Genomic DNA, 17811 nt, shown 5'->3' with positions numbered 1-17811 from the left:
GACTCTTCAAGACTATATACTTACAAAAACATGAGGACTTACAAATCTCTTTGTTGCATATAATTAATTTCATAGTGGATGGATGCATACAGGTGAACACAGCATTATCAATGCCAGCGTAATCAGATTCCAAGCCCAATCCAAGAAGCCACACGAGTTACACATAGCTGATAGTACTGTAGCAACTGGCCATTGCAAACGTATCGCAGGATGAGTTAACTCATCATTATTATCCATATCTTTTCATGGAGTTAGCAAACTAAGGAGAGAGAGAGACAGAATAAATTTCTTAGCAGTTTTGGGATTCACATTCATTACCATTTAATTTATTAACTAAATGGCAATCTTTGAGGAATCTGCTTACTATGTGATGTGCTGCCTTTGGTATTCAGTGTTTGCTGCTAACTAGACAAATTAACTTGTTTATTTTCAGATTATTCATTACCATGCAGTCATAAGAGGGTGGGTGGAGTTTAGGCGAGAATCACGATGCAGTAACATAAAGCAAAAGATACTCATTTATTGTTAAAAATACTAGATGAAAATGTACAGTTCAACTCTTATACTTGTGTATTGGCACAGTATTGTTTACTACTATCTGCGGCAATCTATAATGGCAAATGTTCCATTCATGTAAGAAGCGTAGGTCACTCAAGTTGCCCTACATCAAATGCGGCAATGGGATAGGTTTGGCCAGCTAAAAATAGTATCTGAAAATGATCTATATTCCCTCCCAACTTTGCTAGCAAAGAGATTTTTTTTTAAAAAAAAAGTAAAGAAACAAATGAATAAAGATAATGGCAGGGAAATCTTGAGTACAAAAATAGATTTATATATTATTATTATTCATCTATTTAATTTGTTTCTTATTTTCCTCTCACTTTTCTCCAAGAGGCATTGAAAGAGTTCTTACTGTACCAAGGAAATGATTTCTTATCATTTCCAAGTGTGATATTAATGGCCATAAATGCAGACATTTATGGATGATACAGGACCTGAATACAGTGTGTATATTGTAATTTCCTTTCTGCAGACTGATGTCAATACTTTGTTGATTCCACTTGTTGATTTGTCATGACTGTACCCAAACACTACCATATTACCCAGCAATAATATGCACCCCACTGCAAATACCACAGTCAGATCTGTCATGGAAAAATTTGACTGCAAATCAGGGTATGTTATACATTTACATGAGGAGATCAAACAATGTAGACCAGAATCTACTAGCACCTTTTATGGTTAGTCCTACACCACCCCACAGAACAAAAATATCGGGTGATGTGTCTTACATTGTAGGACTACTTTTATGGTGACACATGCTAGTCTTTGTGGTTGAGAATGCCTGTACACAAGTGTGTGCATATATAGTATATAAGCATATAAGCAACATAATGGTCCAGGTTCTTTAATCTCAAATGTCAACATAGATCTGACAAATTTATACAGAGATCTTTAGATAGGTGAAACTTTTGGTAATTATTTTATCAACAAGTAACAAGGAACATTACATGCCTATTTATCAATGTAAATAAATCAAACCTTAACAAATAATAAAGTTAACTAGCGTCAACAAACATGTGTGGACTACTACAATTTGTGACATAATAATAAGAACCTTTTGATGAGAGATACTCATGTTACCCAATGAAAATAACCTTCTGAAAAGTCTTCACTGTATGTACAATGGTCCTTCACTGTAAGTACCTCAACATTATGCCATCCATTATACAAGGAGGGTAAAGACTGAACTGTGTATTTTGAATTACTATTTATTTTATCCTACTGAATAATAATTACAAACCTACATTAATTCATTACACAGCACTCCCTCACCATAAGGCAATTCATTATAGCATGGTTCCTGCTATAAGGTGAGTGTGGATCCCATTTAATTGTGTTTGGGGACCTCTGGTGGCTGACTGGTCTACAGCACTTGTCTTTACAATCACTCACACATCTCACCTGTCTGCATGAAACCACATGAGAAAGCTTGCCAATAACTTTGTGTGTGTCAGTGGTTCTTCCAAGAAAGCATGGCAATAGCTTCGTGTGGTCAGTGGTTCTTCCAAGAAAGCTTGCCAGTAGCTTCCTGTGGGTCATTGGTTATTCCAGACTATTCCTCCACCAAATGTACTGCCTGCCATGTGTAGCCTCTTATGTACTGAGAAATGGCATCAAATCCCACAAAAACGAAGTCATTAATTGTTTGTAAAATTAATGTGACTTGTTACTGAGCAGTCTCACTATAAGGTAGAATAATCTACGGCTCCCATGGATAACATTATAAGGAGGGAGTAATGCAATTCAACTTTGCTTAAAACAGAACCACTCAAAATGTTTTCTTTCCATAATACTTACCCATTATGTTGTATCTATTCTAGGCTAAGTGATTGTGGGATTTACACTAATTTGTAATAAAAAATGTTCACCAAAACCAAAAGAATGAAATGCACAAAAATCACACAATGTTTTCAAGCACACCTTCATTTCTTAAATCCCTCATATGTCCAGAAAACTTTTAAAAATGGAGGAGGGGAGATTCACATTTATGTCCACCCACTAACCAAAACTGATGCTCTGAGGTATCACAGTACTGTACTTCGTGCAATATTCAAATTTTTTTTAAAAAAATGAGTTTTTGCAAAAATGTTTATATTCATAATAACAGTGATACAATGTGCATTAGCCTGAGCAGGTATTTTAGCAAACCATTAATCCCTGGATTATGAGCAAAACAACCCACCCACTGAGCTGCATGTATCATAGGAAGAAGAAGATTTTCTGAAAAAATTAGGATAAATAGGAGGAAAAGGAAACCAGGAAAAGGAATAACTTTTCTTATTAAAAGGATAACAATGAGGAAGAAGAAGAAAAATTTAAAAAGTGGAAGAAAGATAAAAACTAAAGGTAGCAACTAATTTTGACTGCCATATTTGAGAAGTCTTCAACATGCAGTATAAATATGCTGAAACCTTTCTAATCCAACACTTCAGTATTCTGTGAAATCCCTGCCCATTAAGACCACACAATTTACTATCCCCATTAACATCTGATTGGATAATCAATTTGATTGATCGTTCTATACATCACAACTCTGGCAGGTACCAGTAATATGGAATTTGACAGGTAATTGTAAGAAACAATGCAGTGATAAAAAGTTCTTGCTGAGAAACTATTCTATAGGTTTGCAAGAAATTGGAGGCTTCATATATCATTCACACTCTCAATAAAGAACCACAGAAATTCTCTCAGAATGATATAAAAGGCCTTGGAATTTTTTGTCAAACAGAAAGCATAGTAATTAAAGTGTATGTGTTTCATCTGCCAAATCAAATTATTCAAGATGTCTTCAATGTGTGTGTGTGTGTGTGTGTGTGTGTGTGTGTGTAATTTGGATTTTTAACAATATTTCAGTCATATTGCTACGATTTCTGCAGTGTGACAGTTTTATAGTGATGTCTAGCACTGGGGCATCATGCCACAGACATGTAGCATGATGTCTCACCCAGTCACATTACCATCATTGATTTAAATTTTCTGAACACAATAATTTCAAAATTTCAAGTAAAATTTATAGATTTCAAGTAGGTTATCTAAGCTGATGAAAAAAAAAAATCAAGTTTGAGCTTAAAATAAGGAATGTTTTACCCATACTCAAAAGCAGGTGATGGATCACCATCCGACCCTTGAAACAATTGTGATTACTCTAAATTGTGATTACCCTAAATTGTGATTACCCTAAAGTGTGTGTGTGCGTGTGTGTATGTATGTGTGTGTGATTTGGATTTTTAACATGGCTTTAAAAAAATTTCAGTCATATTGCAACGATGTCTGCAGTGAGGCAGTTTATAGGGATGTCTAGCACTGGCGCATCATGCCACACACATGTAGCATGATGTCCCACCCAGTCACATTGTCCTGACACCAGTAAGGCTGACCAGTCCTGACACTAACCTCTTAATGCTGAGCGCCAAGCGAGGAAGCTGTTAGTAACATTTTTGTAAGTTTTTGGTATGACTCAGCCAGTGATTGAACCCACAACCTCCCGCATCTGAGGCAGATGCTCTAACCACTTGGCCACTGGAGCGGTTCCTAAATTGTGATTGTCCTAAATTGTGATTACCCTAAATTGTGATAATTACCCTAAAATGTGATTGCCCTGAGCCTATGTTCTTCTGTCCCTCCCAACATTTTTTAATCCTTCAACTGGCCGAAAAGGGCCAGAGACTAGCAGGTAACCAAATCGGATGATTGTTATATCTTCTCAGGACCATCATATTCTTGTCACTTTGTTGCCCCTTCTCAAAACAAGTCTTAGCTGTGAACTAGTATGCAGCAGATAGGGTCAAAATAATTTTACTTTCAATACATATTCAAAAAGAATCATAACTGAGGCCCATCAGTTCTGTTTAACAAATATTACCAGTGTTTTGAGTCAGTAGTCACACATGCAAAAAGATGGATGTCACTTCTAATATGTGTGTGTGTGATTAGGATTTTTAATGTAGCTTTAGCAATTTTTCAGCCATATCACTACGATGTCTGCATTGTGGCAGCTTATAGTGATGTCTAGCACTGGGGCATCATGCTGCAGACATGGAGCATGATGTCCCACCCAGTCACATTATCCTGACTCCAGGCCAACCAGTCTTAACACTAACCTCTTAATGCTAAGCACCTGAGCTGTTAGTACCATTTTTGTTAGTCTTTGGTATGACTCAGCCAGGGTTCAAACCCATGACCTCTCGTTTCCGAGGTGGACACTCTAACTACTAGGCCACCGGAGCGGTCCCCACTCCAAATATAAATGAAATAACTCAGCTGGAAACACACATCAAACACAAATAGACCTCTGTGCAGTTATCTTCATGGGCAGTATATCTACACAAACAAATTAAAAACAAACACCATAACAACAACCAATATTTATTTTATGTAAAAGAAGGCACAAATAAAATGCAACCTTCATATAGTTTACCTAAGCCACTTCCAATCAACCTTAAGCATGCCCCAGCAGTACACAATTACGATATTAATTTTTTGCACAAGACATTAATGAAAAATATTAAATTTCTTTTGCACACAAATTATCCATATAAATGACATTAAACTAGATCATTGCTTGATCAAACTTTCTTTTAAGTCTGTTTTACACATGGACACAAGACGGAATACAATAACTTATAAAGTTATAATGTTGCCTGTTAAAATCCCCCTCATTTTTATTGTGTATCCAGTAAACAACAAGCATGTATGCATAGAAAATGACCTCGTAAACAAATGAATAAAACATTTATCTAAAAATGTGACTCAAAGCAAAGACTGGAATTCTCACCAAATATATTAAAGTTTGAAAATTGTATGGAGAATAGCGCAAATGAGAAGTCACTTGGTTATGTTATTGACTGTAAATGTATATAAATAACCTGACTAACTTCAGTAGTCTTGATTATGCAAATCAATTAGTGAAGTGCGTAAACAGTGATTTACAGGATGAAATAACCTAACAATTGGCCTTGAAAATCAATCTACAGGATAACATCTCCAACCACAGTTCAAAATTTCATGATACAAGGAGGTAACTAGTTTTACTATTATACACTATAAACAAACTCTGACATGGTTATGTCCCTTTACACTAAGTTTGTTCATAAGCAGGAGCCAATTTATGCAAGATGACCCCACAGGTGGCATGAGTCAGTATCTATATAAGTATTTGAAACATTACAAAAGAAGGTCAGAGCAAATACGTTCAGCTTATAAATAACTGAACAGCATCCAGTAAATTTTACTTTATATTTAAAAACTATAGTCTTGTCTGTAAAAAGCTTGTAAAATTAAATAAATATTGCACAACTGTCTGTATCATATGTCCTCATTAAGTTCTGCTGTTGTTGTTATTGTTGTAGGGTTTAATGCCATTTTTGAGCACTGATAGGTTATACATGGCGGCCAGTATTAATGGCAGAGGAAGAACCCAGGAAAACCCTGGAAAGAACCACTGACCCACAAGAAGCTACTCGCAAGCTTTCTCACATACCCACATTGGCTGAATCCGAGACTTGAACCCATTCAGACAGAGGTGAGATGGCAGTGATCCATAATCGAAAGCACTTCAGACCACTCAGCTATTCAGGGCCCCCATTAATTTCTGCATTAATATTGTAAAATTTGGGGAGGATGCTATTTGTAGACTTTATTTTATGAGGAAAGATATAACATTTCAAAGAACCCAAGTTTTACCATGAAAATACATGTACCATACAATTCTTTCTATATCTCCACTGCTGCAAAAATCAGTTAAACATTTTTTCTGCTGTCTTCTTTCTCTAGCATTAGATACTTTTCTTAGTTCTGAAAGTTGTTTGCGTGGAAAGAGACATTAATTAAAGGAGGATGGAGATAGCTGGAGGACAACAGAGGTAAAGGAAAATAATACAAAGAGGAGGAAGAGAAGTATGATAAGGATGATAATGACTGATATGTACATGTATACAGTAGCATCTGACAGCATCTCAACTCAATAGTGTCTATATGGTGCCAACTAAAGATAAAGTTTTTAAAAAAATTAAGATGAGAACAATGAGGATGACAGTGATGGTTATGATGTTGATGAGGAGGAAAATGAAAATGATACTGATGTACAAATTGTTACATGACTGATGTCATTAGTACTAACTGTCCAAGAGTTGTAAAGTGACATTTACATGAAACAATCAATTAACAGACTGTTGATGCCTAATTAAATTCTTCAAATCAAGAATCTGACTACTTCCTCACTGGTTACAGTTATGGCATAAATACTGCTGAATTTGAGTACCAGTCAGGAATTTGGCTTGGTTTGGTGTTTCATGGCACAGCAAAATAAGTTAGCAATGATAAGGTTACTGGAATAATGTACCTTGCTTGAGGACGGCAGCTGACCCAAACTGATCCTAAGGTAGGATTTGAACCAGCACCTTTTTGTTAACATGGTCAGCATGCTAACCACTGAGTCACCATAACTCCTGCCTCCATTAGCCGTGTGATTGGTACATGCTAAAGGCCGGATCAGCATCTTTTGTTATTTAGGACACCTTTTAGTAAAAACTCCATGTCAGTATCATTATCTATTCAAGATGAACAGAAATAACAATTATTAAGATGGCAACAATGGCAGCCAATTTGGAGGTCAGATTCAAATCATTTTCATTTAGGACCATCTATATATCATAAAAAGTCCTTGTGAAACCCCCATGTTGATATGGCCACTGTTCTGGAGAAGTAGTGATAACAAGTTTTTGGTCAGATCTCTTTCATTCAGGACCATCTGCATATCATAAAAAGTCCTTGTGAAACCCACATGTTGATAAGGCCACTGTTCTGGAGAAGTAGTGATGACAAGATTTTGGTCAGATCTCTTTCATTCAGGACCATCTACATATCATAAAAAGTCCTCGTAAAAACCCTGTGTTGATATAGCTACTGTTCTGGTGAAGTAGTGATGACAAGTTTTTGGTCAGATCTCTTTCATTCAGGACCATCTACATATCATAAAAAGTCCTCTAAAAACCCTGTGTTGATATAGCTACTGTTCTGGAGAAGTAGTGATGACAAGTTTTTGGTCAGATCTCTTTCATTCAGGACCATCTACATATCATAAAACCTTTGAATAAATGTCTGTGCAAAGCTTCATGGTGATCCTCCCAGACATTTTGGAGAAATACTGATAACAAGCCAGTGCTAACCAAAGGATGGATGCCATATTTACACAGGACAACTGATGATAGGCCACTGCATAAGAGCTTTTGAATTCAGACCAGTTGAGCTAAAAATTAAGCATGAGACCCAAGTAGGCTTGAAAGTACTCACCTGGCTGATATCTGCCAAACAGTCTAATACAGGTGCAGTTGACCAAGAAATCGGATTCAGTTAAATGCTCTCTGTTAAAATTTGCTTAAATTGTTAAAACAGTCGATTCAAGGATTCAAGGTTTTTCATATTTTGTATCTTCATAAATATTTGACAACACATCAGTATCACTTATCCAAGCCTTCATGCCTGGATGATTATTTTCAAAGTTAGTCAAATTCTATTGAGCAGCTTTTTGAGAGACACATATTTAAATGTTTTTCTATATTTAGCATCTTAGCCTATCTGACAGTATCAGAACTATTGGCATAAATCTGAATTCATTTAAAGGTAGGATGCAAAATGTCCAATTTGGTGAAATTCTGCTTAATGGCTTTTGAGATGAAATTATTGGGTGATATTTATCATCTTATTAATGACAGACATATTCCACTGAGGACAGGCACCACCTGCACAAATTTTAAAACCCTTTAAGCCTGGGTGTTTTTTGACAGACTAAAATTTGGTCAAATTTTGCTCACTGCTTTTTCAAATGTCATTTAACAGTGGTTCTATTTTTCGTAACATTGGCCATATAAATCTAAATGTCATTCATGCCCAATACTTTTTACCCTTCAAATTTAGTTGAATTCTGTTGCGCAGATTATAGAATGTGATTTAAAGGTTTTATAGATTTATTAATGTCAGCTATATCTGATAAAACATGAATTGTTTTATACAAATTTCAAAGCCTTTTGTACAAGAAATTGCTTTCTATCAAATTTAGTCAAATTCTGTGAAGTAGTTTTTAAAAAGAAATAATGTCAGGGTTCTTTTATTTGGAGTAATGACAACCATATTTCATAGCAAATCAGCATTATTTGTAGAAAAATGTTAAAGACCTACATGCCAATGTACCTTTCTGTCAAATTTGGTCACATTCTGTTTATAAGTTTTTAGAAGTCATTTAAAAGAGTTGTTTCTATTCTAAGTATTGGTAACCATATCTGACGGCATAATGGCAACATCTGAGAAGTCATACAAAAGTTTTTCTATCTTTAGTAATGACTGCCATATTAGATGGCAGTCAGGCAAAATTTGTCCAAAATCATAAGCCCTTCATAATACAATGCTTTCTGTCAAATTGGGTCAAATTTTGTTGAGTGCCATTTTAGAAGGTGTTCTATGTTGTTATTTTATATTTAGTTATGGCAACCGTGGCCATATTTGACAGTGAATTGGCATTATTTGTATAAACATCCAAACCCTTCATGCCAGTTAACTTTCTGTTAAATTTGGTCAAATTCTCAAGCAGTTTTTGAGAAGATAACCATATTACTGATAGCATGCCAGCATTATTTGCACAAGCTTGAAAATAGGGTCTACTTTTGGATGCATGATTGCAGGATTTGTGCTTATTTCTATAAAATGGCTCTGAGAAATCAATGAACTGCTTGAAAATTATGCATCATTTTCAAGCCACCCATTTCTTCATTAAATCCCTCCGATATTCATAAAATCATATTCTAAATCCTATAAATGCTCAGTTAGAGAATTGGTCCTGGAAAGCTTGATGCCAAGATGCCATCTGATAAATTCAGCTGAAATTGGACTCTTGTCTTTTTAGATACATTTTAAATAGCTACTGTAAATGCATAACACATGACAGGTTACAGAAAAGATATAGCAGAAATCCATCTTTGCTTGTCAAGAGAATACTTGAATAATGAATATTTGGAACATAAACAGATCTCAACAGTCTGATGTAATACAAGTTGCAGCAGATGCTGTAAAATGCAATTATGATTGACGACCCTTGGAAATAAATTTCAACTAGGTGGGAATATTTAACTAGCCATGATCATATTTATTCACAAATCTATCTCAAAGCTGTTAAGTTTGGGTTTGAATTTATATATGTCCATGTCCCTGAATCACAGTCACTATCAGCCATCTACTAGCTAACATGACACTGTTCTGCAACAGTATAAGGGTTGAAACTCTGATCAGCTTCATTGGGGTCTTAATCAATGTCATAATGGTGCATCATCATTTGATTCAGCACAATCAAAATACATGCAAAAATATGTGGCAATATCACAATGATTTGTTGTGCTAATGCAACACCAGACCACAGACATCTGATCCAAATTACTTCAGTACTGAACACGTACAGAGTATCATGTTTACCATAATCATCAATGTCCTAAACATTAGTATATTTCAATCAATACATGCTTGTTAGATAAAAACAGCAACAGCCTACAGGCAATGGTAATGGAAAAAAACAATCTAATTTTCCTGGAGCTGTAACTTTAGCACTTGGCCAGGCATGTGTTTTCAGTGTGCATGGTGGAGAATTATTCATTGCTAACATAAATAGTGTGATATTATCATGACAATATTATTAAAAGTGGCAGACTGTGATCCATCTTTCTGCTCATTATAGCATCACTTAATAAAAATAAAGCTCTGGCTCAAGATAAAGAAGACAGAGAACAATTAATGCACTGAAAATTAAGACTTGTTTGCTGTTGTTGTTTTGGGGTTAACTCACCATTAACACTATTTCTCAGCACAAGAAAAGCTATACATGGCAGTCAGTATAACTGGTAGAGGAAGAACCTGGGAAAACCCTGGTAAGAACCTCCAATCCATCCAGGGAAGCTACTGGCATGTTTTCTCATATATCCACAATGGCCAAGTCTGAGACTCAAACCCACATGGACAGAGATGAGATGGTAGTGAAGGTGAGTGCTTTAGACCACTCTGCCATCTGGGGCCAGACTTGTCTGAAATTGACAGGACAATAAACAACTGCAAGAATCTTTAACTTGATGACACACCTTGTGTTTCAAAGAGTTTTTCATGTGAAAGTTAGCATCATTTCTGATATGGGCTTAACACATAGATATAAACGCTGGAGGCTGCTTCTGTATTTGACTCAACATGATTTCTTTGGCCAGGTGACTGAGTTTTCTATTTTGTTTTTCTGTGAATATAATCTTCATTTACCTACCAATATATTCTGTATGAAACATCACAGAGTGAATGAACACAATCTCAGCAGTCAGCCAACAAGTTATTCTCCACTACTTTATACACAATCACATTAAGTTTGAATAAATTACAGATGATCCACACCACAGAAAGTCTTATCTCCAGGTGGCTCAAGACGAATTTTTTGGTTCAGAAAGTTGGATCACAGTCTGCCACTTTTAATAATATTGTCATGATAATATCACAATATTTATATTAGCAAGCTTCCTAAAGACAGTAATGAATAAAATTATTTGGACTGACATCCTTGCTATACTGGCTTGTGCTTTTGTCTCTTCCCAATGATGCCTTACTTGACTCTTAAGACATTGTGCTCTCATTCTGAATGCTTTCCATGAATGGATCAGTTCATATCAGAGGTCAACAGCTGCTCCACACACAGGTGGTCAGTTCTGATATGGAATATTACTAAAAAGGTGAGTACATAAAAAGATTCAAAGCTAAGGATCAATAGACCAAGGATTAAACTAGGCACTGATAGAAATGATTTGAATCATTAGTAACAAGCCACAAAAACATGAGACATTCTATGGGGCAGACAATCCATAAATGGTTCAGAATTAATATGATTGTTCTTTACTTTTGCCAGTCATGTCAGAAAATTTATAAAAAGTGGCAGAGTACAACCATAAATGAATATAAACTTGAGTCATATCTAGTATATGGAATTGCTGCAGTACGTGGTAGTATTTAAATTAGTACATCTCCATCCTCAAACCATCCAAAATGTCAGTCAAGACACATATATTGTAACTATGCTGATGGTGATTTCTAGAAACATTTATTTTCATCTAAAGTTTCAACACTGCATTTTTTATACTGCATGTATTCACCAATTTAACATTTACTGTGAATTCATTTAATTTTACAGTTATCATAATTTATGGTGTTCTGAAAAATTACACTTTCATTGGTACTCATATTGTTAAAGTTTGCTTAAGTGTCATAATGTTTACAAAGTATACATAGTACTCATTGGGTCTTTAAATTCATGGATTTGGATAGCTTTTTCCCATCTACAAAACCCCCATCAGCTAAAGATGTGTGTACCGGGTATATCCTGAACTCCTCAGTTTTGATATGTCATCTTTTAGAACACTCTGGTGGCCTAAGTGGTTAGAGTGTCCCCCTCAGACGCGGAGGTTGCAAGTTCAATCCCCGGCCAAGTCATACCAATGACTAATAAAAATATTACGAGCAGCTGCCTTGCATGGTGCTCAGCATTAAGAGGTTAGTGTGAGGACAGGTTAGCCTCAGGTGTCAGGAAAATGTGACTATAGGTGGGGGAGATGATGCTACATGTCTGTAGCATGATGCCCCAGTGCTTGACATTGCTATAAACTGCCACACAGCAGATATTGTGGTGATATGACTGAAATGTTCTTAAAGCTATGTTAAAAATCCAAATCACATACACACACACACACAACCACATACAGGTAAAACCTGTTATAACGCAATTTGTTATAATGTGATTCCACTTATAACGCGATCGCAGCATGGCTCCCATTTTCTAATTTAAGGTGACCTCTCTTTTTATCATCCTAAATACATGCTCTTGGAAAAGCCGATTATTCATATCCCTAGCAGATTTTTAATCCCAGCACTGCATTTAATGCTGCCTTAACTTCCGAAATTTTCCAAAACAAATGATATATGATCAAGAGGTTAGTTAAAACTCAGATGCATGAAAATTTCAATGCACATTTTCTATGGGAAGTTTTTCGAAAAATTTGTTAACACAATCCAGCTTATATTGCGATGTTATTCTTTGGACCCTGAGCATTGCTTTATTAACAGGTTTTACCTGTATCATCTTTTCAGAAATAAACTCCTTTTATAGTGATACCTCAGTAACATTAGTTATTTTAGCAAAGTATGGATGACAAATGGCAGTGACATACATATTCCCTCATACTCTTCCTGGCATGCTTTTAAAGATGTCAATTTTTTTTACAAAAGTCACCAGGAACCCGTTGATCCTAATTGATCACTTGCCTGGGTACTCGATCAAAGGAAAATTATATTTAATGTGAACCTGAAATGCTTTGTTGAAAGTTCATACATGTCAGACCCTCCTCCAATTATTGCTAATACAAGTGGTAATAAAGTGCAATCTGTGCATAAAAAAGAAAAGAATACCATAATTGCATAAAACCATATGAAAAATGTATATTTATTTTTGCTACATGATTCACCCGAAACCATCCAAAACCTGCCCCTAACCACTCAAAACTGCACAAATCCACCACAAACATGATGTGAACCACATGAAGGATATCAAGAACCACAAGAAAACATTGGAAAGAGTATTATTTTGTAGAAACAGATGACAATTATGCCACATTTAGTATTTACAATGGATGGAAATGAAGAAAGAGAGAGAGAAATGTTACTGGATTCATTGCCATGGTTATCAAGCCAAAACAGACCCAGTAAAAATGGTCTCATATTGAAGTAAATAATGGACCATCACTGCCATACATATCAAGAAAACAATAACATATACACAACATTATAAATATTTTTTACATGAATTTGTTTGGTCTTTATTATCAACTGATTGTCACTTTGGGCTATAGCAATATATTCTATTTCTTATTGACATTTTTTAAAATATAAATTCTTGTTTTTAGAAATCATGTAAAGGTACTTATTCTTTTTTTTTCTAAACTGAAGTGAAAATAACTGCTGATCAATTATTGACTTTATATTTCATGTCATTACATTAAAAATGTCATGTCATTAAATTTAATGATAAAACAGTCATCTGCACATAAGATTCATTTATGCAAGGCAGATAGGAAAATCTATGAAAACATACATAAAAATGTATGGCAAAATAATGTCTTAAAAATACAAAATACTTTAGTAAGAATCAAACTATTATTTGAGTACATGTACATGCTGTGACACAGTTGCAGTTCCTGGAAGTTATATAGCGCAATAAAATTCAAAGAAGTGAGTACATAAAAGATAGGATGTTCTTAATGAGAATGATGAGATTTTTTTTTTGCAGTTAATCTGATTGGTACATATAAAGTCGTGATAACAATTTGTACCATTTAAGGCAAAAAATGCCTATGCATCAAACTATTATTTGAGGTGGTAAAACTCAAAGAAGTGGATAAATAAAAGGTAGGATGTTCTAACAGTAACAAGAATGGTAAGATTACTTTGTAATCGATTTGATTGATATATATAAAGTTGCGACATTTCTGAATTAATGCTACTACAAGTATAATTGCTACATCAAGTATATTTATTTATTTTAATTCAATTGTGCAAAATGCCAAAGCATGCCAAGAAACATCCTTGTGGCAGTTGAAGTGCAACTTGTGCATCTGAGTGTGTTTATTGTATTACAATGTGGATTATATTTGGATTATGTGTGTTTTCTCCTGTCATTCTTTGAATGAATTCTGGCTCTACTTCAACACAGCTGTCAAGGCACTACAATGTCTCGAGACGGTAAGTAAATGGCAGACTTAGTTAACAGTTATAAATGGTTAAAATTTCAAACAGCAATATCATTCTAACACAGGATTCGATGTACGTTTATTGTTTGGGTCACCATACTGCTACCAACTATATGTCCCCATTAGCAAAATATTGGTCCCCAAGTAAGAAATAGTTGAGAGACATAGAACAGAACACAATAATTAAAACTTCATATGCATTTTAATGATGTATCTTTGATTATGTGAAATTATAAGAAACTTTCTTGTCTTAAGAAATACAGCTCATAATAACAACTATGAAGTTTTATAATGTAAGAGATAATCACATGTGATGATAAATGCTGGCTGATTTGGACTGTGGTAGAATACTGTGGGAAAAGGTCTTTAAAATTAACCAACCACATGGAAACAGCAAGCATAATGAGCCCTGCTGGCAAATAAATCCAAACATTCCAAATGGTTTAGGGAATACAAAGGCAGTGGATAGATATTTACAGATGAATAAAGAAGATAGCTTTACTGCGCCAAATCTTCAAGGCAAATTCCTGACAAACTTTATAGAGAAAAGAGGAAAGTCAAAACATCTGTAACAGGAAATAAAAACCTAGCCAATGATTTAATAGAACTGTTTGGTGAGCTTCACACAAATTACTATGTCCAGGAAGTGATTCTGACAAAAAGAAGATGCAGGGTTAATGTACTGTATGCTGCAGAATTAATTTTAGACATGATAAAAAAAGGACTGGATAAAAGCATTATTGGAACAGACCAAATATTTAACTTGGTTAAGGTTTTCCTAACTGCAATATCATACCAAAAAAAACACTGTAAACATCAAAATGATCAATACCCTAATTTCTTAGGACTTCCATGTCTTTATTGGAAATCAGATGAAAACACGTATTAAAAATTCTTTTTGCATATTCGGGGGAAAATTGGAGATGATAAATTTATATTTGGTATGGATGATGAAAATGCTTACAAATGCTCTCAAATCCAATTTTTGTAATGCAATTTTAAAACTGTTCTTGTTGTTGTTCTAGGGTTTAATGCCATTTTTCAGCGCAAGATAGGCTATACATGGTGGCCAGTATAACTGGTGGAGGAAGAACCCTGGAAAACCCAGGGAAGAACCACCGACCCACGAGAAGCTACTGGCAGGCTTTCCCACGTACCCATGCTAGCCGAGCCTTGGGCTCAAACCCACGCAGACAGAAGTGAGATGGCAGTGATCCGGAATGGTGAGCACTTTAGACCACTAGGCCACTTGGGCCCCCCTTTAAACTGTACTAAGCACATTAAAGACAACATTCAACACTCTTTGCATAAACATGGATGTGATGATCTTGTCACAAAATTATTACTTTATATGCTCTTCAATACAGCCAAGATAATGGAGCATTTGTGAAATGAAAAGATGATCTGGCAATATATATAAAACAATATCCCAATTTTCATCAGTACTTCAGAAAGTTCATATGTCAAAAAATTAAAATGTTTGTGCACAAACCAGTAAAAAACAAACTTACCATGAATTGTTGCACCAACAACTTAGAATCCATAAATAATTAACTTAAACAGTTTGTTGATTGGAAACAACACAAAATACCCAAATGAATCAATATGTTATATACACTGTAGTGTAATTCAAGTTCAGGTCATGTATTTGCATCACACAAACTATTAAGCCCTGCCTCTTTATATGTAACTGATGGAACCATTTGGCACACAAAAACATCAGCAGAAAAGACAAGAATCTTTACAAAAAATTTACAACAGCAACTAAGGTACAATGCTTCAAAATTTATACATTCCTCCAATAGAAAATTGCAATGCATCTGGCCAAAAATAGATGTGGGATGTGGGATGTAAACCTAGACAAAATAAACATGCAAAGGCAGAATGAACATTGCAAAAGAAATGGCAATAATGGGTGAACATTTACCTAGGCTGTGCAAATTGAACTAGAAATACATGCATTTATTGTCGATAAATGGCAATGAATTTCAATTGTTCCTGTTTTTGAACTAGTTTTATATAATTTATTATCTTTGCAATGTTGATGTGTAAAATATCTGTACAATTTTAAGAATTTTTAGTTACCTACAACACAGGTTACAAGCATTACTTGTATTATATTGATTGTATTGAAAATATGCAAAACATATTTGAGCTTAATTTCATTAATTTAATGTTGATACACTTTATTCAATATTTTAAAATGTGTTTGATAAGACTCTGAATAACAATCATAGTACATATTTATGAATTTACAATTAGTGGTGAGACATGCCATATTTGATAAAACTCTGAAATCAATTTTAAAGATTTATGTGGTACTTTCAGTTGTTTGTTGTTTGTAATGTTGTGTAAATGTTAAACTTCTTTCTTTTTTAATCTCTCTTTATAGGTATGGCGCTGATAGTCCATTATTTACTTCACATGAATTCTAAAATGCAATGAAGAAATACAATATACTGCTATAGCCTGTAGCAACAGCAAGTTGGTAATAAAGACAAGAGCAAATGCATGTAAAAATATTTATAATGTCATGTATATGTTATAGTTTTCGTGTCCATTGAGTTCTATGGTACTGATGGTACATCATGTCTCTGGTCGATTTTGGCATGTTTTGGGTTGGTTTTGGGTGAATTGTGTGGCTGCAATATTCCTCCCCCAATACAGGCCTTCACAAGCATTCTCCCCTAAAACTGCTAGAATCTGAAACAATTTACCTACTGCACTGATAATATACCAGATCGTGCACCTTTCAAGGCTGATCTGTACTGTAATCATCCAACTAATTTTTCATTTACATCATCACCATTACCTCGATTCCATTTATGGTTACCATCACATTTATTGCAATTCAGTTTCCCCAACTACAACATATTTTCTATGTTTGTGTGTTTCTGGCTGCGTACTCTAATTAATACTCAATCAGGAGGGTCTGGAGTATATAGATACACCATGTCGAAATCTTGTAACCCATCGAAATTGTGTGACCAAACGAATACCAACGCGCGCCATGAAGAGGCACAGAACAAATGCAAAAATAATGGTGTAAATGAGAAGAAGCTCTGGCTATTTTTTTGTAGAATACTTACAGCACTCGTCGTCATCATAAAAGGACATCGAAGATTTCATGACAAAGTGAATTCAGTTTCTGTGGCAACTCCGTCAACAACCAGCAACTTAACCTGATACACCCGGTCCACTTCGGTTTTCATCGCCATGCAAGGAAAGCGAAGGACCAGGAGAAAAAAACGGTAAATTAATCGAAAACGAGGCGCTGTAACGCAAGAAATTTCATGTATCTTCCAATATTGTAACAAATAACATTAGCTCTGAAGAGCTATTAGATCGGCAAACAATTAACTAACACCAGACAGAATGAGCACCAAAAGTGTTTTACATATAAAGATACATTTTACAACATAACTGCATCTTTTGCAGA

At 34.9% G+C, this 17811-nt stretch overlaps 1 protein-coding gene across 1 annotated transcript in view; it reads right to left on the bottom strand.

Annotated features, from left to right (window-relative positions):
• LOC149795324 (fibronectin type 3 and ankyrin repeat domains 1 protein-like) overlaps window positions 1–17594 on the bottom strand; it is a 166591-nt gene extending 148997 nt beyond the window's left edge. Inside the window, exon 1 of the mRNA XM_089965091.1 lies at window positions 17462–17594. Coding sequence (XP_089821217.1) covers window positions 17462–17501 — 40 coding nt within the window. The 5' untranslated portion in view covers window positions 17502–17594. The remainder of the gene's footprint in view (window positions 1–17461) is intronic.
• Window positions 17595–17811: the final 217 nt, after the last annotated feature.

Source organism: Sinohyriopsis cumingii, chromosome 7 (genome assembly GCF_028554795.1).
Source record: "Sinohyriopsis cumingii isolate HCF-2022 chromosome 7, ASM2855479v2, whole genome shotgun sequence".
In the NCBI taxonomy this organism is placed as follows: domain Eukaryota; kingdom Metazoa; phylum Mollusca; class Bivalvia; order Unionida; family Unionidae; genus Sinohyriopsis; species Sinohyriopsis cumingii.
Note: the sequence above shows the minus strand (reverse complement) of the source record. Positions and strands in the feature narration are given on the sequence as shown.